The sequence below is a fragment of the Heptranchias perlo genome, chromosome 17 (assembly GCF_035084215.1).
Source record: "Heptranchias perlo isolate sHepPer1 chromosome 17, sHepPer1.hap1, whole genome shotgun sequence".
NCBI lineage: Eukaryota > Metazoa > Chordata > Chondrichthyes > Hexanchiformes > Hexanchidae > Heptranchias > Heptranchias perlo.
This window is the reverse complement of record NC_090341.1, coordinates 22542694-22569087: the sequence shown is the minus strand read 5'-3', so window position 1 is coordinate 22569087 and position 26394 is coordinate 22542694. Positions and strand designations below refer to the sequence as shown.

The 26394-nt window shown below is 40.0% G+C and overlaps 1 protein-coding gene across 5 annotated transcripts in view; it reads left to right on the top strand.

The window, feature by feature from the left end:
* The first annotated feature begins 1489 nt into the window (after window positions 1-1489).
* Window positions 1490-26394, top strand: part of phf2 (PHD finger protein 2) — a 106523-nt gene continuing 81618 nt past the window's right edge. The window contains exons 1-2 of one of the 5 annotated variants that reach the window (XM_067998711.1): window positions 1490-1926; window positions 25605-25711. In XM_067998711.1, coding sequence (XP_067854812.1) covers window positions 1894-1926; window positions 25605-25711 — 140 coding nt within the window. In that variant the 5' untranslated portion in view covers window positions 1490-1893. Of the gene's footprint in view, window positions 1927-8070; window positions 8131-25604; window positions 25712-26394 lie in introns of those variants that run through there. The other 4 variants (XM_067998714.1, XM_067998712.1, XM_067998713.1 and 1 more) reach the window with 4 other exon arrangements.

Here is a 26394-nt window from a genome sequence, read left to right as displayed (position 1 = left end):
AGGGTGCAAAAAAGACTCTCAAGGATGACACCAGAACTGAGAGGATATCCTTATTAGGAAAGGCTGAACAGGCTGGAGCTCTTTTCTCTAGAAAAGAGGATCAGGAATGACCTGATAGAAGTCTTTAAGATAATGAAAGGGTTTGATAGGGTAGACGTGGAGAAAATGTTTCTACTCGTGGGGGAGTTCAAAACTAGAGGTCATAAATATAAGATAATCACTAATAAATCCAATAGGGAATTCAGGAGAAACTTCTTTGCCCAAAGAATGGTAAGAATGTGGAATGTGCTACCACAAGGAATAGTTGAGGCAAATAGCATAGATGCATTAAAGGGGAAGCTAGATAAGCACACTAGGGAGAAAGGAATAGAAGGGTATGCTGATAGGCTGAGATGAAGTGGGGAGGGAGGAGGCGCGGGTGGGGCATAAACACCAGCTTAGACCAGTTGGGCCAAGTGGCCTGTTTCTGTGCTGTGGACTTGATGTAACTCGATCTGACTCTCGAATGAAGCAGAATAAGATTCCCTGGAGATGGTTCTCACACAGCTTTGCTTTGACACTGCATGATGTCAAACCTGATTTATAAAGTGCTCTGGGGTCATTTTTAAAATCTAACTAAGCTCAATTTAAATCTTTAGCAAGCAGGGATTCTCCCCTTCTAACTTTTTAAACATTTATATTTCTGTTGGGAGAAAGCTCTGCATGCACATGAATCCAACCGCCTACAGATCTCACTCTTGGGTAGAATAGTTACACACTTCCAGCCAGGCAGGAGCTGCGCAATGTAAATACATTATTGCCTCATTGAAACTCCAATACTGTTCTCCGTGTAAATGCACCTTTAAACTTAACATCAGCTATTTGTTCTTTATAACAAATATTCTCTATTCTTAAACCATTTTATCTTTTAAACTGTTGTGCTGAATGCAATGGAGCTGGCGTGAAAAGTTAACAATAATCTCATATGAGATGTAAATAACATCAGTTATACCTTCAGCTCTTGTATTATATTTCAGTGTTGCGTCTTTAGTTGCATGTACACAAATTACTGTACTTTATTATATATTATAAATATTTTCTGGATAGCCTAAATAGTATTTTTCCAATTATGTGTTGTTCTAATGTGAATATGTAATTCATCTTCTAAATTACTTTGCCCAAACGCTTTACATGTCCAGGGAATAACTTTCGAATTTTCTTAACGTCTTTTGAACATAACTTACTTCTAATCTTTTATAATGTCTTTACCCCTGCACTTTAAAAAAAAAATTTAAGGCTATTTTTCTCTAACCGGCAATGAAAAATAACAGCTTTACAGACAGGGCCATGGATTATATATATAGTGTGTATATTACACATTAATGTACAACTACCGTAAAAGATGCACTTTTCGGTCCTTTTTTTGCTTTGAAGTATTAAAATGACAGCGTTGACGGGGACCTGCTGAGCAGGCCGTTTTTACATTGTAGTATGGAGCCGGGGCTGGCTGCTAAATGTCGATGCGCTGGTTACAATAGTATTAAAGCTCTCCGGCCGACCGACTGACTGACGTAATTTTCCAATGAAAGGATACAGTCTGCTCCGTACAGTATGCAACTGTCAGGCGGCGGCAGAGCGCATTGTGCCCGGACCCGCAGCTTAGAGACGATGTGAGCAACTTAAGGAGGAGGTTGTGTGGGGGGGGGGAGACAAAAAAAAAAGAAACAACAAAAAAAAACCAACTATAAACGCGCACTCGACATCGCAGAAATACAGAGGGAAGAGGAAACATTTGGGAGAATTTTCTGTGCGGGAAGAAGGCGCTTCTCTCATTCTGGAGCCAGCTAACATGGCGACTGTACCAGTCTACTGCATCTGTCGGTTACCTTACGACGTAACTCGATTTATGATTGAATGCGATGCGTGCAAAGACTGGTTTCACGGCAGGTAAAGGGGGGCTTTTTCTCGCCTTTTTTTTGTGCATTAATTGCCCTGGTTGGGTGCCAGGCTGCTCAGGGGCAGGGGCAGGGGCTGCGTGTTTGGCGGGAGGCGAGGAGCTTCAGTGCCGATTTTGGGGACAGTTTTGGAAGAACCGAGGCCTGAGGAAGAAGGCGGTGCTACAGACGTTTTCTCCTCTTTGGGTGACAGAAGCTATTTGTCATTGTGTAAATATTCTGGTTTCTGAACGGCCCCCGAGTCGTTTTGAGTGGGGTTTGGGGGTGGTTAACATTATTGTACTAACGCAGTTTAGGTGTTTTCCATGTTTTGTTTGTGATCAGTGATCCTTAAAATCTCCCAAATAAGGAGCTTGAACATTTTGCACAATGTTAATATATTTACCATATGTTTTACAAGTAAAAGACACTTTTCTTCTATCGACAAACTAGTTTATATGTAATTGGGAATATTTTGGAGCAGCATTTAGTGATTTATCTGCGCATTCTGCCTTGGGGACGATTCCCGCTTTTTAAATTGATAAAATAAGCGGGACCTGATGTGGCAGATGTAAATATTGACATTTAATTTAGGTTTTATTTATAATATTTTCACGTGCAGTTTCTGAAAAGTGTCAGAAAGCCTTTTCTGACGTTTCATAATTCCTTGATCTTAAATCAGTTTTTTTTAAAATGGATTTCGGTGATATGTGCCGGTTAAAATTCAAATTAAATGTCACCTGAAAGCTTTTTTTGTGTTCTGCGATGAATCTATTGTATCTAAATCTACTGGTCTTACTTTAAAAGGGAAAATCAAATTTGAGTTTGGTCTGCGTGGTTTGTACAGTGTGAGTTTGATATCGTTCTTCTTGAATACCTTTAGAAACGTACATCAGCAAAGAAAGTTTATCAGAAGTTTTTGGCGCTCACCATATCGTGTGAAATAGACGATACAAATACCATTTCAATGCTTTTGTTAATTTTAAATTATGATTTTGGCCTAAATATCCCCCCCCCCCCCAAATTAGAAACTTGATGTCTTAAGTAAGTGTAGCTTTTAAAGAAAAATCGTTTCTTTCGTTATAAATTTGAGAGTTTTTTTGTGGGTAGCCACCCTCAAATGCCGAGCCCCATTAGCCTTTCTCTGTCCTCTTCAAAGATCAGGTAAAGTGACAGACTTAGCAATGTGCCTCTCCTGTCTGTTATCTCACAGTCCACTGGCAAAGAAATGGGGTCAGGTCGGAGATGGGTAAAAATAATAATTTGTAGCTTTCTGCATTCCAAGGTAATAGATATGGCACAGATAGAAATAGAGTTGCAGTGCTGTTCCTAATTTTGTCAATGAACTTTGGGCTTAGGGAGATAAAGTGGTGATATACTAACTCATTGTACCATGAAGTGGAGCATTGGCGTTCTCTCTTGTACTTACCCCACAATGAGTTCAATCGCAGCAGGACTTTCAGGTAATAACTGCTTCCCTGACTGAAGGGACTATCAAGAGGATTATTCAACCTGTAGCTCACTCATGCACCACCTAGCAGCCTGTTATAAAGCAGCATCAGAAAAGGCTGGGAAGCCCTTCTAGCTAGAGAATGATTGGAGAAGAAAGATTTTTTAAAATAAAAATAATCAGAGAAAATTATTTGTTTTATTCATATTTCTACCACCATCAGCACTACCTTAACAGGACAGTTTATTTTAAATCAATTAAAGATAACAGCTGATAAGTTTCAATGTTTTTAATTATGAAATCTATTGTGTAGACATTTTGGAAACCAGGTTAAAACATCAAAGAGTTATACTAGTTATAGTCAAAGCATGATCATTGATGTTCGAAGGTAAGTATGTGCTTTCACTGTCAAAAAATTCAATCACCAGCTGTTTCTTTTATGACTTTAGTACCTTTTTGTGGATATAACTTTTCATAGTTACCTGATTATGAGCAGGTCAGCACATAACTGACAAAGCTGTCTTAGTTTTTTGTGACCTTGACTACAGCTGAATCTAACTGCACTTTTTTGTTGGACGTTAATTGCCAGGTCACTTAAAGCCTGTGACTACTTTTAAGCAGTACGTAGATTTGAGTGAATTATATACCCATAAAGGAGCATTCCAGAGAAATTGCTCACAAATCAGTTTTGGGAACCTTTTCTTAGTATATGGCAGTTTCTTAAATCAAAAATGTAATTTAATTTTACCATTTTAATTTTAATAATCCAGCAGCTTTCTTCGCTATCTAAATAGTTATGACAGTTGCCTTAATCCTATGGTCATTTCCTTCAGAATGATACAGAATGCTGAGAGTGTGCTGGGCACCAAGTGTTTGTGACTTCAGCACCAAGCTGAGTGACATGATATTATGACAGTGTACAGCTTTTCTAATAGGCAGTATCTTTTACACTTTTTCTTCTTGCAGCATTACAATAAAATATCCATCGTACTCAACATTGAAGTTGGGGAGTGCTGGACTTTGCGACAAGTATACTCATGTCATTATGTGTCATGTTATTTTGTCAGTTTGAAGCAATTTAGAAATGAGCTCAGAGGCTGAAACCAACCTAGTATGTGGGCTAGCTGTTGGATTATTACAAAATAAAACCAAATGAATTTTAAAACTTTTTTGGAGTAGTCTTTTAATAATGTATATGTACACTAAATATAGATAGATAAATTACTGTGGGTATGAAAACATTGTACAATAATGCTGTAGTATCAATAATGTTGTGGAACCATAGAAGTTTACAGTACAGAAGGAGGTCACTTGGATTCATCCTGCCTGAATCAGCTCTTTGCTAGAGAAATCCAAAACTAATTCCACTGCCCTACTCTCTTCCATTAGCCCTGTATTATCATTTTCTTTAAATGTTTGTTCACTTTGCCCTGTGCAAGCATTTCATGCTTCAACAAGTTCTGTGTAAAGAAATCTCTCCTCACCTGTATCCTCACTCTCTTAATGAAAATTTTAAATTGATGACCCCCTCATCACTGACTTCCCAACCGGAGCAAATAGACTTTCCCTATTTATCCCATCAAAACCCGTCATAATTTAAAAATGTTTACTAAATCTCCTTCTGGTTTTCTCTGCTCCTGGGGAATAAGTCCTAGTATCTCATGACTCTCCTCATAACTATAGTTTCCCATCTTTGGCATCATCCTGGTGAATCTATGCTGTACACTCCCTATGGCTTTGCTGTCTTTCTAGATTGGGTGCCAAAACTACATACCATAGTCTAAATGTGGCCTAACTACTGCCTTGTAGAAATTTATCATTACCTCTTTGCTGATGTATTCTTTGCTCCTATTTATAAAACTGAAAAAGGTATTGACCTTTTTTATAGCTTTATCTACATGCACTCGCATTTTCAAGGAATTATGTGTTTGAATCTTTAGGTCTCTCTGTTCACACACATATTTTGGCATCTTTCCATTGAGGACACACTCCCATTTCTTGTTTTTTTTGCAAAATGCATTACCTCACACTTCTCCACAATTAATTTCATATGCTATCTGCCTAACTTTCTGCTGACCTGTCTATTGTCATCCTGAAGTCTTTTACAGTTTGCTTCAGTGTTTAGCATACCCCTTACTTTTGTGTCATCAAATTATGATGATATGTTCCCTCATGCCCAAGTCCAAGTCATTTTTCATTTTATACCTTGCACCTGAATTTTTTGTAGCAACCCTCCTTCTGAAAATCAGTATGTAGTACATTCCATACACACATATATATATATATATATATATATATACACAATTTTCTGTGCATTATCTGTACCATTCAAAAAAACTCTTATTAAATTTGCCTTCAGATGAAATGTTGAAGTCAGTCCTAATGCCTCTTGTCTTATGGCATTGCACTGTTATGCTCAATTTAGCTGTTACATGATGGTAATGAAAAGGTAATTTAATATCGTTTAAGGGTAGAGTGCAACATTGTTAACAATGTGTTAAAAACTGCCATTCCTTTCCTGAATGCTCATTTAGTAATGAGCTAGAGTAAAACTGATCCATACGGGGGAACCAGAAAGTTATCAGGTTTGATCCCTCGTCTACCCTGAATTAACTGACCTCAGCTTGGGCAGCAGTAGGGTGGTACAATTGGCTTTAATACTCTGTGTCAGGGAGGGGAAAAATCAGTGCACACTTGAATGCAATCTAGTGACCACTGCTGGAAAGAATCTGTGTGTGGACATTGAGTGAGGAGAGAATTGGGCTTGGCTAGGCATTGGAAGAGCAGTCGGTCACTGCTCAGTGTGCAGAAATTTCCACCTCTGTGAAGCATTTTGGAATGTTTAATTATATTAAAGCTTCCACATAAGTGCAACTTGTTGTGAAACCATATCATAGCATGAGTCAAATCTTTCAGGAGATGAATGGAGAAAATTATAGGTGAGGGGGGAACTACTTTTGTATGTCTTTAAAAAAACTGCAGTTGAATTTCTGGATTTTTTACCATAAACTATCTATTTTATGCAGTGATATCAGAGCTCACTTAAAGATATATATTATCAATTTGTATAAAACAGCATAACGAAAATCTAGTGACACATGCTATACAAAAATGTCTCCCATTCTCCTTTTGTGACACTGCTGTTGTGAAAGCTTATACTGTAATAGTTACAATTGCCTGCAAAGATCTAAAACAACCGCAAATGATGATAGTAATTTGGTTAACCTGGGTAGCAGAAGAAATAAACCTGAACACAAAGATAAAATTAAGGATGATTGATATCTAGGATTTTTTAATATGGTAATCACACATGAAGATGAATTTACTAACTGTGGGAACAAAACACAAGATGTATTATTGCAGTGTAATAAATATAGGCTGTACTATTGCCATGCAACATGAACAAAAATGAAATCAGTTATCACTGCAGTTTGAATTATATGGTACAGTAGTATACCGTTCAAATAGTGATTCCATTGTAGAAGCCTATGATCCATTATGTCTGCCATGATTCTCACCATTAGAAAAAGAGTTCTGCTGAAAATGGCCTACTACTGACTCCACAAGCTCATACTGTATATATAATAAATACAGATTTTTCCTGTTTCAAGGTAATATCACATCTTAGGATCTAAATTCTGCTGTATATTACAAAATCCAAATCCTTTAATGTGCCATACTGCTACCTATAAGAATCTTGAAAGCTTTGTTATGGTCTCCCTTGAACCTTCTTTCCTCTAGCGTAAACATTACTAATGTCCTTAGCCTCTTCTTGTAGTTCAGGTGTCTCATCCCCAGTGTCAATTTGACCTCTGTACCCTTTCCAAAGTCAGGGTGCCCCCACTGCAGTACGATGACAAGAATTATACACTACTACAAGTGAGATTATCCACAAGTTCACTATTACTCTATGGGTCTCATGTTCTATCACCCAGGATGTACACCCTAAGATCTCACTTGTCATTTTCATTGCTATCATGCATGTGCTGATTGTTTCAGTGAGCTAACCACCAGTACCTTCAGGTTTTGTATGTGTCCTGTACTCTACTCCCATTCACCTCATATATCCACTGCTTATTTCCTTCCCTGGTCTCATCACCTTGCATCGATCCACGTTAAACATCTGCCGCTTGTTATTCCAATGCCGTAATCCATCCAGATCCCTCTGTATTTGGTCCCTTTGTTCTATGTTACTTGCAGCCCCTCCCTCCCAGTTTGGTTTGTTAGCAAACTTGGCTTCATCTCCGTCCCCACTTCTAAATCATCTGTGTTCAACGTAAACAAGTGCTGACTTCTGAGGCACCCTGCTAATAACCTTTTTCTATTTTGATGCAGCTCTAGGTACAACTGCTCTTCATTTCCTCTGAGTCAATTTCTGATCTGCTGCAGAAAGTGTCCCATTTCATGTCTTCTCCCAGCTTGGTTCAGTTGGTAGCACTCTCACCTCTGAGTCAAGGTTGTGGGTTCAAACTCCACAATGGGTTTGAGTGCATAACCTAGGGCTAGCATTTCAGTGCAGTATGGAGGGATTCCTGTTTTTTGTCTTCTTGCTGTCTTTTTGATGAGATGTTAAGCTGAGGCTCTGCCTCCCTGTGCAGAATGGCGTGAAAGATCCTGTGGCACTGTTCAAAGAAGAGCAGGGAATTTTCCTGGTGTCCTGATCAACATTCCTCCCTCAAACAACATCACCAAAAAATCTCAATGGAAAGTAAAATCGGACAAGGTGTGAAACGGATGGCTGATCTGTACCTGTCAGTTTCCCACTGGGTGAGTTAGGTTGAAATTACTCCCATAATGTTTACTGAGTTCTCCTTATCCACTAGGCCCATTATCTCTTTGAAGAAGTCTAATGGATTTGTCAGACATGACCTCTACATAAAGCCATGCTGATTGCCACTTATTATTCCCTACTTTAGATGCTCTTTCATTCCCTCCTTCAGGATGCCTGCGGTGTTTCACGTACCTCAAACATTATATTTACTGGCCTGTGATCCTCAGTTATTTTTATGGCCCTTTTTGTAAAATGGCATTGTGTTGCCCTTCTCCTATTCTTGGGTACTAGTACAATTTCCAATGACTTCCTAAAATGTTCGCCAGGATGTGAATGATGGGACACTTTGGAACACCCTAAGAAACAGGAAACGGTGCTATATAAATGCAGGTTCTTTCTTTTGAAGCATATTAAATATCTGTGTAGTGAGGGCAGGTGCCTGTCACTACTTAGTTTCAAACCTGTAACAACAGCTCTGTGTTGAACTTAACTTCAAGACTACTTGTGGTTGCCATAAATGAACTATAGCCCGATAGTAAAGCAGCAGTCAAATTTTCAGCACAGTAAAATGTTAACCACATTCAACGCTTGTGTATTCAGACATATGGATATATATTTTTTAAAACTGAAGTTTTTTTTGAAGACTTTTTGGGTATGGCTTTGTGTTTATAAAACTAAATATTTTTATTTATAGATTGTTAAATTGCATAGTTATCCTAGGCAAAACTAATGATTTATCTGAAGACTAGAATTTAATTGATTTGGATGTGAAAATAGCTTATGAGGTGGAGTGATTACTTAATGATGTCAAATTTATTTTGTATGTAAGAAGGTTTATCCTTTTTGCATAAGTAGCTATGATACAGTACTTTGGTTGAGACTGAGGAGTAGTATGTAGCACACAGCCCTGCACACAAAGTACACTGGTAATCTAAAAATGCATACAAAGTTGATACAATAGCACAGAAATAACATAGACCGTGAATAAATATGGTATTGAATGTTGGATGTGGTGTACAAGAAAATAATTTAATTGGTTACTTTTACCCATGACTACACAGGCAGGGGAATCCCAATGGCTTTTTATAGTATAAAGAGGAAGCTGGTATGCTAATGAAAGCTGTTGGAACATAGTAAAGAAATTATTATTCTACAGATGCTATTCCAGTGTAAGAGGATTACAAAAATGTGTCCCAAAGGATCTGAGAGTTCACCCAAAGAACAATTCATCCATCCATCTTACGCCTGCATGCACTTCCTGTCTGCATCACTTAATTTCTTGTCACGTTTTTGTCACGCTTTTTGTGTCAACTTTTGCCATTATAAATTCTTATGTCCATATTTATAGTGGAAATCATCAATGTAAACTTGTCACAATTATTGTACAATCACATTGCTTTTTAGCTTTCATGACTTTCTTTTCCTGCTCTGCCACCTTTATTTGCAATTAACTTTTTCTCTGAGGTAGGTTTATTTTAAACATAATTTCTGTTTTAAATTCAAGGTTTTTTGTTTTTATTTGGAATAGTAATTATTATATTCCTTCCATTTAGGTTTGCTTCACTGGCACTCTTTTTACTTGAGTATTGGGTCTCCCACTCACATCCTGTTGGGATTCTCTTCTGCCCCTTTGTCTTGCAAGCTCCGAATTGCTGTTCCTCTTCTGTCCCACTGTTTCGCCAACTAGCATGGGCTTGGGCCCACTCTTCCTCTCTCTTTCCCCACCACAAAGCTTTTGAATGTCAGTGCTACCCACCCCTGTAGGTCCGTGCTTCTGAGGCCCATTCTGGGCAATCTCTATTCTCTGTCGCCCAGTGCTTCTCTGGCTGGTTGCCACAGCCACCGGTCTCTGCCCTCAATTCTTGGCCTCTGATCCCTGCCTTATTATGGAAATGTCTCTGCCTTAAATTATTTTAATCAATATATAAAGCAGCAGAGTCCATCTGAATGTTAATTATATCTTAATATAAATATATAAAGCAGCAGAGCCTATTTTAATGCAATGCAGGAGCTGAATTATACACATATATATAAAATCGATTGGTGAGTTTCTTTTGGGGCCAGACCAATAAGACATTGGACTTTATCTGTAAAATTGCAAATAAATCAATATGGTCCTAAATCTCCTGATAAATAGGTAATAAACTTTTCATGTTCATGTTTTACACTAGAGAACAAATTAGGTAACACCTGCTCCTTATCGTGCCTGAATAAGGATTTATATTGTGTATTTTTCAACTTTCCTATATCATGCTTTATCATACCTTGAAGCACTTCACACAATTGAGAAACAGTTACCTCAACATAGTTAGGTTCAATGTAAGAGTAGAAAAGGGCAAACTCTTAGAATTCATAACGAGATAAAATTAGTAAGGATTTAGAAATGAATAGGCTAATGAAAGACTGAAAGCATGGATTTGTTAAAGACAAGTTTTGTTTGACAAATGGAATAAGTTTTTTGAAAAGGCACACTCTGATTTAATCTGTATTGCTTGTTAGCTGTAACTTTCTTCTCTCGCAATGATTGCCTGCGTAAGAACAGCAGAGGCAGTAGTAGTAGCAAAGGAACTTGAACTTCACTGAAGCTTTGATGTGGAGATGCCGGTGATGGACTGGGGTGGACAAATGTAAGGAATCTTCCAACACCAGGTTATAGTCCAACAGTTTTATTTGAAAATCACAAGCTTTCGGAGATTATCTCCGAAAGCTTGTGATTTTCAAATAAAACTGTTCGACTATAACCTAGTGTTGGAAGATTCCTTACATTTATTCACTGAAGCTTGGCAGGGGTAGCAGATGACAAACAAATATCAAAGATAAAAGATGTTTATTATAAAACGCTGGTTGGATTAGCTGTACCTTAACTGCTTGGTTGGATTATTGACATGTAAATTACTTAGAAGTACACCTCAACGAGGTGCGAAGTACTTATAGATCATCTGTTTCTGCCAGAAATAGCTGCTGTAAGCAGTGACTTTGTAATTGACAGTAATGGTAATGGACATTGTTAGTGCTATTTGCCTGATTTAAACGATTGCCCAATTTAAACGTGGGTGGTATAAGTGATGGGGAATATTTTACTATCCTCTCCTTTTTCCAGACCTCAACAATTATATTAAAATAACTTTCCACATATAGAATTTCATCCCAATTTTCAATTGCTTACATTTTATTAGGAGTTCTATATAACTCTACGATGAAACAGTCTCCATTATTTGATCTAATGCTGTTGCTAACAAGCAACATATCACCTAACTTTCCATGGCCAACACTACAAGACATGTACTATAATAATATAAAATCAAAGTTTATTATTTAAAAATGGCAGAATACATGACTTTAAAGTGAGAACTAAATTACGTCTGCATACTCTGGTTCAATTATCCTCTGCCTGCTTCATTTGAAGATTACACTTGGTCGTGACTCTCCATGTGCAATTCTTTGAGCCATCGACTAGTTCTATATTAAAAATCTTATGTCATACATTCTGTCCTTTTTATATTTCTGCTATAAATTCCTATGTCTACATTTATAAAGGAAATTCTGTATGTAAGCTTGTCACACTGTAATTGAACCATCATTAAGTGCAGGTGCTGCACTGCCATCACTGTTGGGATGGTCTAATTACAGCATGACAAGTTAGCACAGGCAGTTTCCATTATAAATGTGGACATAGGAATTTATAGTAGAAATATAAAAATAAGGATCGAATGTATGAATTTACAATTAGGTGTGCCCTGGTCAAATTATCTCCCACCCTCTAACCCCTCTTTACCTAAAAACTGCACTTGGTCTTGAATCCCTGCATTCCCAGCTATGGGAGATTGACTAATAATATATTAAAAGTCAGGCGACTGCCCGCACTTCCTATTGTCACACTTATTTTTTGTGTTACGATTAGACACTTAGTAACACCTGGGTAATGCCTTTGTAATGTGTGAGCAATGCCTGCTTATGTTAATTTTAATGGGTAACGGTGCAACTCCTGCTTATATCACTTTGAAAGACTAGGTGGTACTCCACTAATTTATATCGCCCAGCTGCCATCTCTACAAACTCAGTGGCTGATCCAAAGGCATCCAAAAATTGATATTTTCTATATTTTGTGCCATTAATTTAATTTATTCGCTGCATATTTAACTTTTTTTTATTGAATCAATTCCTGCTCCTGACAACATTTTATTCCATCTGTGTCTCTCCTTGAATTCTGGCTCTGACCTGACTGTCCAACCGCTATCCAACTCTCCACATCTCCTCTAACTCTGCTTTTGCAATTTCTCCTCCAGCTCATTTTTGTTCCTCTGGCTCCAACCTAGCCTTTGCTCTGTTGCATAACTCCCGTCCACCATTTAATTTTTTGGAGGGGCTGTTCACGGTCTACCCTACTCCACAATTCCTCCTTTAGCTTTCTCTGCCACAGACCCTGGTTGTGTGTCTCCCTCTGCTCCAGCTCCAACCTTGCTTTTATACCACTGCGCAACTCTATTGCAATCCACACTTCTCTATGCCTGCCTCTCCTAAATGCCATTTAATTTTTGTTAAGGTTGTTTGTGGTGTAAGTACCTTTATCATGATGTGATAATTGTTAATGCAATGCCAATCAACCTCTCTGGCCCAGAAAGGGAACAATTTAAACTGTTCAATGTCATTCCTGCATGTAGTCTATTGTTGTTGGAGATTTTAAAAATGGCATTTTCAATTTTAGAACATAACATAAGAACATAACAAATAGGAGCAGGAGTAGGCCCCATGGCCCCTCGGGCCTGCTCCGTCATTCAATAAGATCATGGCTGATCTTCAATCTCAACTCCACTTTCCCGCCTGATCCCCATATCCCTTGATTCCCTTAGAGTCCAAAAATCTATTGATCTCAATCTTAAAAATACTGTACGACTGAGCATCCACAACCCTCTGGGGTAGAGAATTCCAAAGATTTACAACCCTCTGAGTGAAGAAATTTCTCCTTATCTCAGTCCTAAATGGCCGACCCCTTATTCTGAGACTGTGCCCCTTGGTTCTAGATTCCAGCCAGGGGAAATAGCCTCCCAGCATCTATCCTGTCAAGCCTTCTCAGAATCTTATATGTTTCAATGAGATCACCTGTCATTCTTCTAAACTCCAGAGAGTATAGGCTCATTTTACTCAATTTCTCCTCAAAGGACAACCCTCTCATCCCAGCAATCAATTTAGTGAACTTTCGTTGTTCCTGAGGCAAGGAGACCTAAACAGTACACCAGGTGTGGTCTTACCAAAACCCTGTACAATTGCAGCAAAGACTTCCTTACTCTTGTACTCTAACCCCCTTGCAATAAAGGCCATCGTACAGTTTGCCTTCCTTATTGCTTGCTGTACCTGCATGTTAAGTTTCTGTGTTTCGTGAACAAGGAGACCCAAATCCCTCTGAACACCAACATTTAATAGTTTCTCACCATTTAAAAATATTCTATTTTTCTATTCTTTCCACCAAAGTGAGTAACTTCACATTTCCCATATTATATCCCATCTGCCACCTTCTTGCCCACTCACTTAACATGTCAATATCACTTTGCAGACTCTTTGCGTCCTCCTCACAGCTTACTTCCCCACCTAGCTTTGTATCGTCAGCAAACTTGGATACATAACACTCGGTCCCCTCACCTAAATCATTAATATAGATTGTAAATAGCTGAAGCCCAAGCACCGATCCTTGCGGCACCCCACTAGTTACAGCTTGCCAACCTGAAAATGACTTGTTTATTCCTACTCTCTGTTTTCTGTCCGTTAACCAATCCTCTATCCATGTTAATATATTACCCCCAACCTCATGAGCCCTTATCTTGTGTAACAACCTTTCGTGTGGCACCTTATCGAATGCCTTTTGAAAATCCTATATACTACATCAACTGGTTCCCATTTATCCACCCTACGACTTACATCCTCAAAAAACTCTAATAGGTTAGTCATACACAATTTCTCTTTCATAAAACCATGTTGACTCTGCATAATCATATTATGATTTTCTAAGTGCCCTGTTACCACGTCCTTAATAATGGATTCCAGCATTTTCCCGACGACTGATGTCAGGCTAAATGGCCTGTAGTTCCCTGTTTTCTCTCTCTCTCCTTTCTTGAATAGCGTGGTTACATTTGCTACCTTCCAATCCACGGGGACCGTTCGAGAATCTAGGGATTTTTGGAAGATCACAACCAATGCATCCATTATCTCTGCAGCCACCTCTTTTAGAACCCTAGGATGTAGGCCATCAGGTCCAGGGGATTTGTCGGCTTTTTGTCCCTTCAATTTCTCCAGTACTTTTTCTTTACTAATATTAATTACTTTAAGTTCCTCACTCTCATTAGACCCTTGGTTCCCCACTATTTCTTGTATTTTTTTGTGTCTTCTACTGTGAAGACAGACATAAAGGGGGTGATTTTAAACCCCAAGAACGGGTGGGTTGGGGGCGGGTGGGAGTTGAAAATAGTTGTTTTTTTGGGTTTCAAACGCAAAATTTTCAGACTTTGCTTTCCCAAAGCAAAGCCTGTACTTTTACGTGCCGACATTAAACCCGGAAATAAAGCCGGGTTGCGGTTGCGACCCAAAAAACAACTATTTTCAACTCCCACCCGTCCCCAACCCACCTGTTCTTGGGGTTTAAAATCACCCCCAAAATATCTGTTTCAACATCTCTGCTGTTTCCTTATTCCCCATTATAATTTCTCGTGTCTCAGCCTCTGAGGGACCCATGTTTACTTTCACTACTCTCTTCCTTTTTGTATACTTGTAGAAGCTCTTACAATTTGTTTTTATATTTTTTGCTCGTTTACTCTCATATTCTATTTTCTCCCTCTATCAATTTTTTGGTCATCCTTTGCTGGTTTCTAAAACTCTCCCAATCCTCAGGCTTACTACTCTTCTTGGCAACATTATAAGTCTCTTCTTTTAACCTAATACTATCCTTAGCTTCCTTAGCTAGCCACGGATGAATCACTTTTCCCTTGGCGTTTTTATTTCTCAGTGGAATGTATATTCTTTGAGAATTATGAAATAGTTCTTCAAATGCTTGCCATTGCTTATCGACCATCACATCTTTTAATCTAATTTCTCAACCATAGCCAACTTGCCCCTCATACCTATGTAATTGGCTTCGTTTAAGTTTAAGGCTCTAATTTCGGACTTAAGTACGTCACTCTCGAACTCAACGTGAAATTCTACCATATTATGATCACTCTTCCTCAGAGGATCCCTTACTGTGAGATTACTAATTAACCCTGTCTCATTACACAAGACAAGATCTAAAGTAGCCTGTTGCCTGGTTGGTTCTGCGACATATTGTTCTAGGAAACTGTCTCGAATGCATTCCAAGAACTCGTCCTCCAAATTACTTTTGCCAATTTGATTTGCCCAGTCTATAAGAAGATTAAAGTCCCCCATGATAACTGCATTACCTTTGTTACAATCTCCTCTTATTTCTTGATTAATACTCTGTCCAACAGTGTAATTACTGCTAGGGGGCCTATAAACTACTCCCACCAGTGTTTTCTGCCTCTTGTTATTTCTCATTTCCATTCATACTGATTCTACTTCTTGATCTTCCGAGCCAAGATCCTTCCTCACTACTATCTTTATGTCATCCTTTATTACCAGAGCTACCTCCTTTCCTTTTCCATTTTGTCTGTCTTTTCGAAAAGTCAGGTACCCTGGGATATTTAGTTCCGAATCTTGGTCACCTTGCAACCATGTCTCAGTAATGGCTACGAGGTCAAACACATTTATCTCTATTGTGCCATTAATTCATTTGTCTTGTTACGAATGCTTCGTGCATTCAGATAAAGTGCCTTTAATTTTAACTTTTTACTATTTTTCCCTGATTTGACCTCATTCACTGATGCACTATTTCCGTTAAACTCTCTGTCCCTTCCTGTCACACTCTGCTTATCTTTACCCAAATCGCGACACTGCTTCAAGACTTTTACTTTTCCCCTTACCTGAACCCCCCCCACTTTTAGTTTGAAGCCTTATCTACCGCCCTAATTACTCGATTCACTAGGACACTGGTCCCAGCCTGGTTTAAGTGAAGCCCGTTCCAATGGAACAGTTCCTTCTTTTCCCAGTACTGGTGCCAGTGCCCCATGAATTGAAACCCCTGTCTCACACACCATTCTTTGAGCCATGCATTTAACTCTCTGATCTGTTTGTCCCTATGCCAATTTGCTCGTGGCTGAGGTAATAAACCAGAAATTATTACCTTTGAGGTTCTGCTTATTAATTTGGACCCTAACTCCCTCAGCAGAACCTCATTCCTAGTTCTATCTATGTCGTTGGTTCCTACGTGGACCATGCCAACTGGATCCTCCCCCTCATGCTCTAAGTTCTTTTCCAGCTGCAAGGAGCTATCCTTAACCCTGGCACTGGGCAGGCAACAGAGCCTTCGGGACTCCTGGTCATGGCTGCAGAGAACTGTATCTATCCCCCTACCACTACCGCATTCCTTTTTACTCCCCCCATTTGAATGGCCTCCTGTACCATGGTGCCGAGGTCGGTTTGCCCATCCTCCCTACAGTCATTGTTCTCATCCACACATGGAGCAAGTACCTCGTACCTGTTGGACAAGGTCAAAGGCTGAGGCTCCTCCATCACTGTATCCTGGGTCCCCGTTACAGCCTGACTCACAGTCACGTCCTCCTCTCCCCGACCACTGACCAAATACAAACTACTACCTAACCTAAATGGGGGGGGGGGGGGGGGGCGGTGACTGCCTCCTGGCTCAAAGTGTCCAGATAACTCTCCCCCTCCCTGATGCATCGCAATATCTGCAGCTCGGACTCCAGCCTAACAACTCTGAGCCGAAGTTCCTCGAGTTGCAGACACTTACTGCAGATGTGGTTGTCTGGGATCACGCTGCTCTCCGCAAACTCCCACATGCTGCAGTTACAACACACCACCTGCCCTGCCATCCCTATCTATCTTTTTTTCTTACTTTTCCTTTCTGCCTCTTTTTTTTACACTCTCTCTTAATCCAGTTTTTCTTTCCCTCTCTTTATTTCTCTTTCTGTACCTGATTTGACTCTAATTCACCCTCCTTCTCCGCCATTCCTCTGTTTCTTTCTCAATCCTTAAATCTCATTGGTTAAGGAGATACACTGTTGGTCCCACCGTTCACTAAGGTCCCAGATGCCCTGTTGTCCTCACCATGCTGTTATAAGCTTCCACTTCCAGCAAGTTACGGTGCAAAAAAATTTTGAAGGGTGCAGGAAGAAGTCTAACAGGGCCCGTCGCAAGATGCCCCGCTCCAGCAAAATCCGACCCAATAGGTCAGTATAACATGCTTCAAACAAAATAAAGATTTGCTTAAAAATAACACACAGTGAAAGTAATCAGTAGGACAGAAGCAGACAAACAGCAATGGTGAGAAATAGCATTGGACGCACAGACGTCGACTACCCGGATGGACAGAAATACACAAACCCAGAAAGGTACAGATTGCTGTAGAGAGATATACAGACGAACACATCATTGGGGAGTACAGACAAAGAGAGGCATCAGCTGAGAAAGAAAGATAGAGATTGGAGTATAAGACAGAAACCGAGAAATCAGAGGCACAGAATGAGAGACAGACAAAAATCACAAAGGGAGTTGACCCACCATGAACAACCCTACAAGAGATCTACTAGTTAGTTATAATAAATAGCTGCTATGACAAATATCAAGGTAAAGTCGAGTAATTTATTTTGATGCATCTCAAAATATGCTTTGCCTGTGATGACTTTGAGAGCTGTTGTAACATTTTGTGATAACAACACTCGAGAAGCTCGACATCATCCAGGACAAAGCAGCCAGCTTGATTGGCACCTCATCCACCATCTTAAACATCAATCACACCGGTGCACTGTGGTTGCTGTACCATCTACAAGATGTACTACAGCAATTCGCCAAGGATTCTTCGGCAGCACCTCCCAAACCCGCGACCTCTGCCACCTAGAAGGACAAGGACATCAGGTGCATGGGACCACCACCATCTGCGTGTTCCCCAGCAAGTCACACACCATCCTGATTTGGAAATATATCGCCATTCCTTCATCGTCGCTGGGTCAAAATCCTGGAACTCCCTACCTAACAGCACTGTGGGGGTACCTTCACCACACAGACTGCAGTGGTTCAAGAAGGCAGCTCACCACCACCTTCTCAAGGGCATTTGGGGATGGGCAATAAATGCTGGCCTTGCCAGCGATGCCCACATCCCATGAATAAATAAAAAAAATTCCACATACTTTTATTTTTCTCCAAGATTTTTATTCTTACGTTACATGGGAAGAATATTAAAGGGTACAGATAGTATCAACTGAGAATTGCATAGTTATCCAAATTATTTGACCAAGAAGCCATGCATCATTTTATTTTACTATGCTTAAAAGCTATTTGGAAATGGAAGTCTACCATTATATAAAGCAGGAAATCCATGCAGTTCTAACATTATCTGGATAGTCCTGCTTTTTATCTGTGTGCTTCTTCAATCTTTTTGAAAGTGGATCGAGAATACACCTGGTGAGACAATGCCAGATATAAATATAAATAGTTTCTCCACAGATGTTGTCTGACTTGCTGAGCTTCTCCAGCATTTCTTGTTTTTATTTCCAGATTTCCAGCATCCACAGTATTTTGCTTTTGATAAATAGTTGAGCTGCTTAACAGCAAGTGAACGTGCATAGCAACAGATCTGACTCAGTTAATTCAGTCAGTACAACTTGTCCTCATGTAATAATACAAAAATAATGAAATGCAAAGCTTCCCCACATCATTAGTCATCTTGCTTGACTTAAACAAGGTAACTCCAAACTGCTCTTCTGTATTCTCCTTCTGAGCCTGGCGAAAGCTTTTCCTCACAATTTTCTATTTAAAACCCTGCCTGATCGCCTGTACCCTTGTCTCTGTTTTTATTACCCTGGGTTCAGAAGCAGAAGGAAGGGCATCCCGCCTAGTGCCTGGGATGAGAGACTTCCCTTCACAAAGGGTGAGAGGTGTGAGGAGACAAGTTAAATGAATTGCTTATCGTCCACAGTCTTTGGGGAAGCAACACCATAATTTTAGTTTATTATTTTAACCACCTTTTGTCTCATTGCCATCTTTATTAAACTTGTACGAATGCCCCGGCCACGGCACCGTGGATCAGGGGGCCATTCAAGTGGGGGGAGTAAAAAGGAATGTGGTTGTAGTAGGCGACAGTATAGTTAGAGGGATAGACACTGTTCTCTGCAGCCAAGAGTGAGTGTCCCAAGAGCTACAAAAAGAGAGTATGAAAAGAAACTTGCAAGGGATATCAAAACTAATACAAAGAACTTTTATAGTTATATTAGGAAAAAGAGGGTGGTCAGGATCAGTGTTGGCCCCTTAAAAACTGAAAGTGGGGATATTGTCATTGACAATGGGGAAATGGCAGACATGTTGAATAATTACTTTGCGTCAGTATTCACAGTAAAAAAAGAGGATAGCATGCCAAAAATCCCAAGAAAACTAATATTGAATCGGGGACAGGGACTCGATAAAATTAACATAAGTAAAGCAACAGTAATGAAGAAAATAATAGCACTAAAGAGTGACAAATCCCCAGGACCAGATGGTTTCCATCCCAGGGTTTTAAAGGAAGTAGGTGAGCAGATTGCAGATGCCCTAACTATAATCTTTCAAAGTTCTCTAGATTCAGGAACTGTCCCTCTAGATTGGAAAATTGCACATGTCACTCCACTTTTTAAGAAAGGAGAGAGAGGGAAACCAGGGAATTATAGACCAGTTAGCCTAACATCTGTTGTGGGGAAATTGCTGGAGTCTATAATTAAGGAAAGGGTGACTGAACACCTCGAGAATTTTCAGTTAATCAGGGAGAGCCAGCATGGATTTGTGAAAGGTAGGTCGTGCCTGACAAACCTGATTGAATTTTTTGAAGAGGTGACGAAAGTAGTGGACAGGGGAATGTCAATGGATGTTATTTATATGGACTTCCAGAAGGCATTTGATAAGGTCCCACATAAGAGACTGTTAGCTAAGTTAGAAGCCCATGGAATCGAGGGAAAAGTACCGACTTGGTTAGGAAATTGGCTGAACGAAAGGCGACAGAGAGCAGGGATAATGGGTCAGTGTTCACATTGGCAGGATGTGACTAGTGGAGTCCCGCAGGGATCTGTCTTGGGGCCTCAGTTATTCACAATATTTATTAACGACTTAGATGAAGGATAGAAAGTCTCATATCTAAGTTTGCCGATGACACAAAGAATCGTGGCATTGTAAGCAGTGTAGATGAAAACATAAAATTATAAAGCGATATTGATAGATTAGGTGAATGGGCTAAACTGTGGCAAATGGAATCCAATGTATACAAATGTGAGGTCGTCCAATTTGGATCAAAAAAGGATAGAACAGGTTACTTTCTAAATGGTAAAAAGTTAAAAACAGTGGATGTCCAAAGGGACTTAGGGGTTCAGGTACATAGATCACTGAAGTGTCATGAACAGGTGCAGAAAATAATCAATAAGGCTAATGGAATGCTGACCTTTATATCTAGAGGACTGGAGTACAAGGGGGCAGAAGTTATGCTGCAGCTATACAAAACCCTGGTTAGACCGCACCTGGAGTACTGTGAGCAGTTCTGGGCACCGCACCTTCGGAAGGACATATTGGCCTGGGAGGGAGTGCAGCGTAGGTTTACTAGAATGATACCCGGACTTCAAGGATTAAGTTACGAGGAGAGATTACACAAATTGGGGTTGTATTCTCTAGAGTTTTGAAGGTTAAGGGGTGATCTGATCGAAGTTTATAAGATATTCAGGGGAACGGATAGGGTGGATAGAGAGAAACTATTTCCACTGGTTGGAGATTTTAGGAGTAGGGGGCACAGTCTAAAAATTAGAGCCAGACCATTCAGGAGTGAGATTAGAAAACATTTCTACACACAAAGGATGGTAGAAGTTTGGAACTCTCTTCCGCAAATGGCAATTGATACTAGCTCAATTGCTAAATTTAAATGTGAGATGGATAGCTTTTTGGCAACCAAAGGTATTAAGGGATATGGGCCAAAGGCAGGTATATGGAGCTAGATCACAGATCAGCCATGATCTTATCAAATGGCGGGGCAGGCACGAGGGGCTGAATGGCCTACTCCTGTTCCTATGTCCCAAAGGTTGTGTTGCCTACCCGGTGCCAGGGTTCAGGACATCTCCTCGGGGCTGGAGAGAAACTTGGAGTGGGAGGGGAGGGTCCAATTGTCGTGGTCCACGTAGGTACCAACGACATAGGTAGTACTAAGAAAGAGGTTCTGCTGAGGGAGTTTGAGCAGCTAGGGACTAAATTAAAAAGCAGAACCACAAAGGTGATAATCTCCGGATTATTACCTGAGCCACGAGCAAATTGGCACAGGGTAAATCAGATCAGAGAGATGAATGCGTGGCTCAAAGATTGGTGTGGGAGAAGTGGGTTTCGATTCATGGGGCACTGGCACCAGTACTGGGGGAAAGAGAGAGCTGTTCCATTGGGACGGGCTTCACCTGAACCATGCTGGGACCAGTGTTCTGGCAAACGGAATAACTAGGGCGGTAGAGAAGGCTTTAAACTGAATAGAGTGGGGAAGGGCTCTGGTGGGGCAAAGTTTAGATGGATAAAGAGAAAAGACAAGTGATGGGGGTAATGATAAACAGAGGGTGTCAGGAAGGGACAGAGTGTACAAACATGAGAGTGCACTAGCAAATGGGGCCGGGGTAGGAAAGAATGGTAAAAAGACAAAATTAAAGGTTCTTTATCTGAACGCGCGCAGCATTCGTAATAAGATAGATGAATTGACGGCACAAATAGAAACAAATGGGTGTGATCTCGTGGCCATTACAGAGACGTGGTTGCAAGGTGACCAAGGTTGGGAGCTAAATATTCAGGGTTATTTAACATTTCGGAAGGATAGGAAAAAAGGTAAAGGTGGTGGGGTAGCTCTGTTAATAAAGGATGAAATTGGTATAATAGTGAGAAATGATCTTGGCTCAGAAGATCAAGATGTTGAATCAATTTGGGTGGAGGTAAGAAATAGCAAGGGAAAGAAATCACTGGTGGGAGTATATAGGCCCCCTAACAGTAGCTAAACTGTAAGGCAAAATATAAATCAGGAAATAAGGGGGGCTTGTAAACAAGGTATTCAATAATCATAGGCGATTTTAACTTTCACATAGATTGGACAAATCAAATTGGCAAAAGTAGCCCTGAGGAGGAGTTCATAGAGTGCATTAGGGACTGTTTCTTAGACCAATACGTCGGGGAACCAACCACGGAACAGGCCATTTTGGATCTGGTAATGGGTAACGAAACAGGATTAATTAATGATCTCAAAGTAATGGATCCCTTGGGAAGCAGTGATCATAACATGATAGAATTTCACATCCAGTTTGAGAGTGAGGATCTTGGGTCTGAAATTACTGTATTAAACTTAAATAAGGGCAATGTCAAAGGAATGAGGGCAGAATTGGCTAAAGTGGACTGGGTAAACAGATTAGATGGTATGATGGTGGATAAGCAGTGGCAAACATTTAAAAAGATGTTTTATGACTCGTAACAAAAATATATATTTTTTTTATTCGTTCACGGGATGTGGGCATCGCTGGCGAGGCCAGCATTTATTGCCCATCCCTAATTGCCCTCAAGAAGGTGGTGGTGAGCCGCCTTCTTGAACCGCTGCAGTCCGTGTGGTGACGGTTTTCCCACAGTGCCGTGAGGACTGTGAGGAGGAAAGACTCCACAAAAAGAGTGAACCAACCATGGCTAACTATGGAAGTCAAGGATGGTATCAGGTTAAAAGAAAAAGCATACAACATGGCAAAGATTACTGGTAAGCCCATAGATTGGGAAAACTTTAAAAACCAGCAAAGGATGACTAAAAGAATAAGAGAGGGAGAAAATAAATTATGAGAGTAAACTAGCAAGAAATATAAAAACTGATAGTAAAAGCTTCTACAAGTATATAAATAGGAAAAGGGTAGCTAAAGTAAACATTGGTCCCTTAGAGGATGAGACTGGGGAAATAATAATGGAAAACAAGGAAATGGCAGAGGAATTGAACAGATATTTTGTATCTGTCTTCACAGTAGAAGACACTAATAACATACCAATAATAGTAGAAAATCAAGGGGCAAAGGGGAGGGAGGAACTAAAAACAATCACTATCACCAGAGAAAAAGTACTAAACTAATGGGTCTAAAGGCTGACAAGTCCCCTGGACCCAATGGCTTGCATTCGAGGGTCTTAAAGGAAGTGGCTACAGAGATAGTGGATGCATTGGTTGTAATCTTCCAGAATTCACTAGATTCTGGAAAGGTCCCAACAGATTGGAAAACCGCAAACGTAACACCCCTATTCAAGAAGGGAGTGAGATAGAAAGCAGGTAACTATAGACCAGTTAGCCTAACATCTGTCGTTGGGAAAATGCTAGAATCCATTATTATGGAAGTAGTAGCAGGACACTTGGAGACTCATAATACAATAGAGTCAACATGGTTTTATAAAGGGGAAATCATGTCTGACAAATTCATTAGAGTTCTTTGAGGAAGTAACGGGCAGGGTGGATAAAGGGGAACCAATGGATACAGTATATTTGGATTTCCAAAAGGCATTCAATAAGGTGCCACATAACAGATTACTGCACAAGATAAGAGCTCATGGTGTTGGGGGTAATATACTGGCATGGATAGAGGATTGGCTGACTAACAGAAAACAAAGAGTCAGGATAAAAGGGTCATTTTCAAAATGGCAATCTGTAACTAGTGGGGTGCCGCAGGGATCAGTGCTGGGGCCTCAACTATTTACAATATATACCAATGACTTGGATGAAGGAACAGAGTGCCTTGTGGCCAAATTTTCTGATGATACAAAGAAAGGTGGAAAAGCAAGTTGCGATGAGGACACAAAGTGTCTGCAAAGGGATATTGACAGGTTAAACGAATGGGCAAAAATTTGGCAGATGGAATATAATGTGGGAAAATGTGAAGTCATCCACTTTGGGAGGAAAAATAAAAAAGCAAAATATTATTTGAATGGAGAAATACTACAAAATGCTGCAGTACAGAGGGATCTGGATGTCCTCGTACATGAAACACAAGAAGTCAACATACAGGTGCAGCAGGTAACCCGGAAGGCAAATGGAATATTGGCCTTTATTTCTAGGGGGATGGAGTATAAAAGCAGGGAAGTCATGCTACAACTGTACAGGGTGCTGGTGAGACCACACCTGGAGTACTGTGTACAGTTCTGGTGCCCTTATTTAAGGAAGGACATACTTGCATTGGAGGCAGTTCAGAGAAGATTCACTAGGTTGATTCCGGGTATGGAAGGGTTGTCTTATGAGGAAAGATTGAACAGGTTGGGTCTATACTCATTGGCGTTTAGAAGAATGAGAGGAGATCTTATTGAAACATAAAAAATTCTGAGGGGACTCGATAGGGTAGATGCAGAGAGGATGTTACTCCTCATGGGGGAATCTAAAACTAGGGGGCATTTTTTCAGAATAAGGGGTCGCCCGTTTAAGATGGAAATGAGGAGGAATTTCTTCTCCCAGAGGGTCGTGAATCTTTGGAATTCTTTACCCCAAAAAGCTGTGGAGGCTGAGTCATTGAATACATTCAAGGCTGAGTTAGACAAATTTTTGATCAGCAAAGGAGTCAAAGGATATGGGGAAAGGGTGGGAAAGTGGAGTTGAGGTAAAAATCAGATCAGCCATGATCTCATTAAATGGTGGAGCAGGCTCGAGGGGCCGAATGGCCTACCCCTGCTCCTATCACTTGTGGTCTTATGGTCACTTTGCTTTAAACAACCAACGTTTAAATGTAACTCTATTTCCCAAATCTTTTCCATGGAAGAATCATCAACAAATCCCAAAATACAACATTCACCATTTATCTACTGGTGTATCTCTTTCTTTCATCGTGTCTGTGTGTTTCCCTCTCTCAGTCGTAAGGATTATACATGAAAGCAATTTGAGCATTTTCTACGCATTTCCTAGTGAGTATAGTTACAGCACAAAACTGTCCAGAATTTTGCTGTTAACAGGTTAAACTCTGAGTAAATAGCATAGGAAGTGAGATTGTCATTCTGACGTAGCAAGGAATGCTCATCTGCAGATGGGCCACTCTTCTACAGAGGGGTCAACTGGAATGTTCTCAATCAGGTCCATTTTGGTTTTGTGTCCAGGGAAGAACTCAGAGGGTATATTTTCCTGTTTAGCTGATAAAGCAGATGCCTATGTTTTCACTAAAATTAGCAGAGGAAGTATTTCCCCATTTTCTGTAGATTTATGATTGCATCATACTAGGTCAATCGTTGAAGTCAAAACCACAATTTAAATGAGAAAGCTCTTGCTGCTGTTGAATAAACTTACCATTGGATTCTGCAGCACCTGAATGAATACCCTCTTTCCACAATAATGTAAATGTTAATACCTACAAAATGATACACTTTTCATCTTACTTTGAAGGTGTACACCTTTCTGTATGCACAAAACAAAGTGCAACTCACATTGGAAGGAATGAGACATGCACAGTGGAACTTTCATGATGGAGGCGAACACCATTCTTTTCAATGGTATGTGCTGAATTTGGTCATATGGAAAAATTGATTTCATTGCAAATTTTTAACCCTTCCCTTAGAAACTGGCACAGTTCTGGCACATCCGTTTTCTATCTATAATATATAATAATGCATGTTTTCTGTCGTGTTGCTCCAGCATCACACTTTAATCATCTGAAATAAACCAACAGACCAACACTGTAACTATCCTTACTTCACTGTAACCCCTATGCAGACTCATGAAATTCTACCAAAATTGAAACTCAACTAATCAAAACATTCCATATCCTTTTATCAGCCATTTTTTCTCAGTGACTGAAATTTCTGACGTTCAAAATAAGGTTTGTAACATAATAGAAATGAAAAAGTACATATTTCACAACAATATGATTACACATACATATAGATTTTTTGGTGTCTTTGGACACCTTCACTAACATTTCTATTTGGAGGCACCAGTCTCTATTCAAAGACTGGGGTTCTTCTTGCAGCTTCGACTTTGACAGCTGAAAGAAGTTCCCAACTAAACCTATGATTGCAAGTCCCAGAATGCCACAATCTGAGTGTGGAGAATATCCCAACATGCATCTGCATGATTCAGTTCAACTGCTCTGCTGGAACAGGATAATTACAGGATGGCATTGTTTACTTACGTTGTGTAATGTATTCTAAATGGTGTGCGAACTGCATTTCATTTA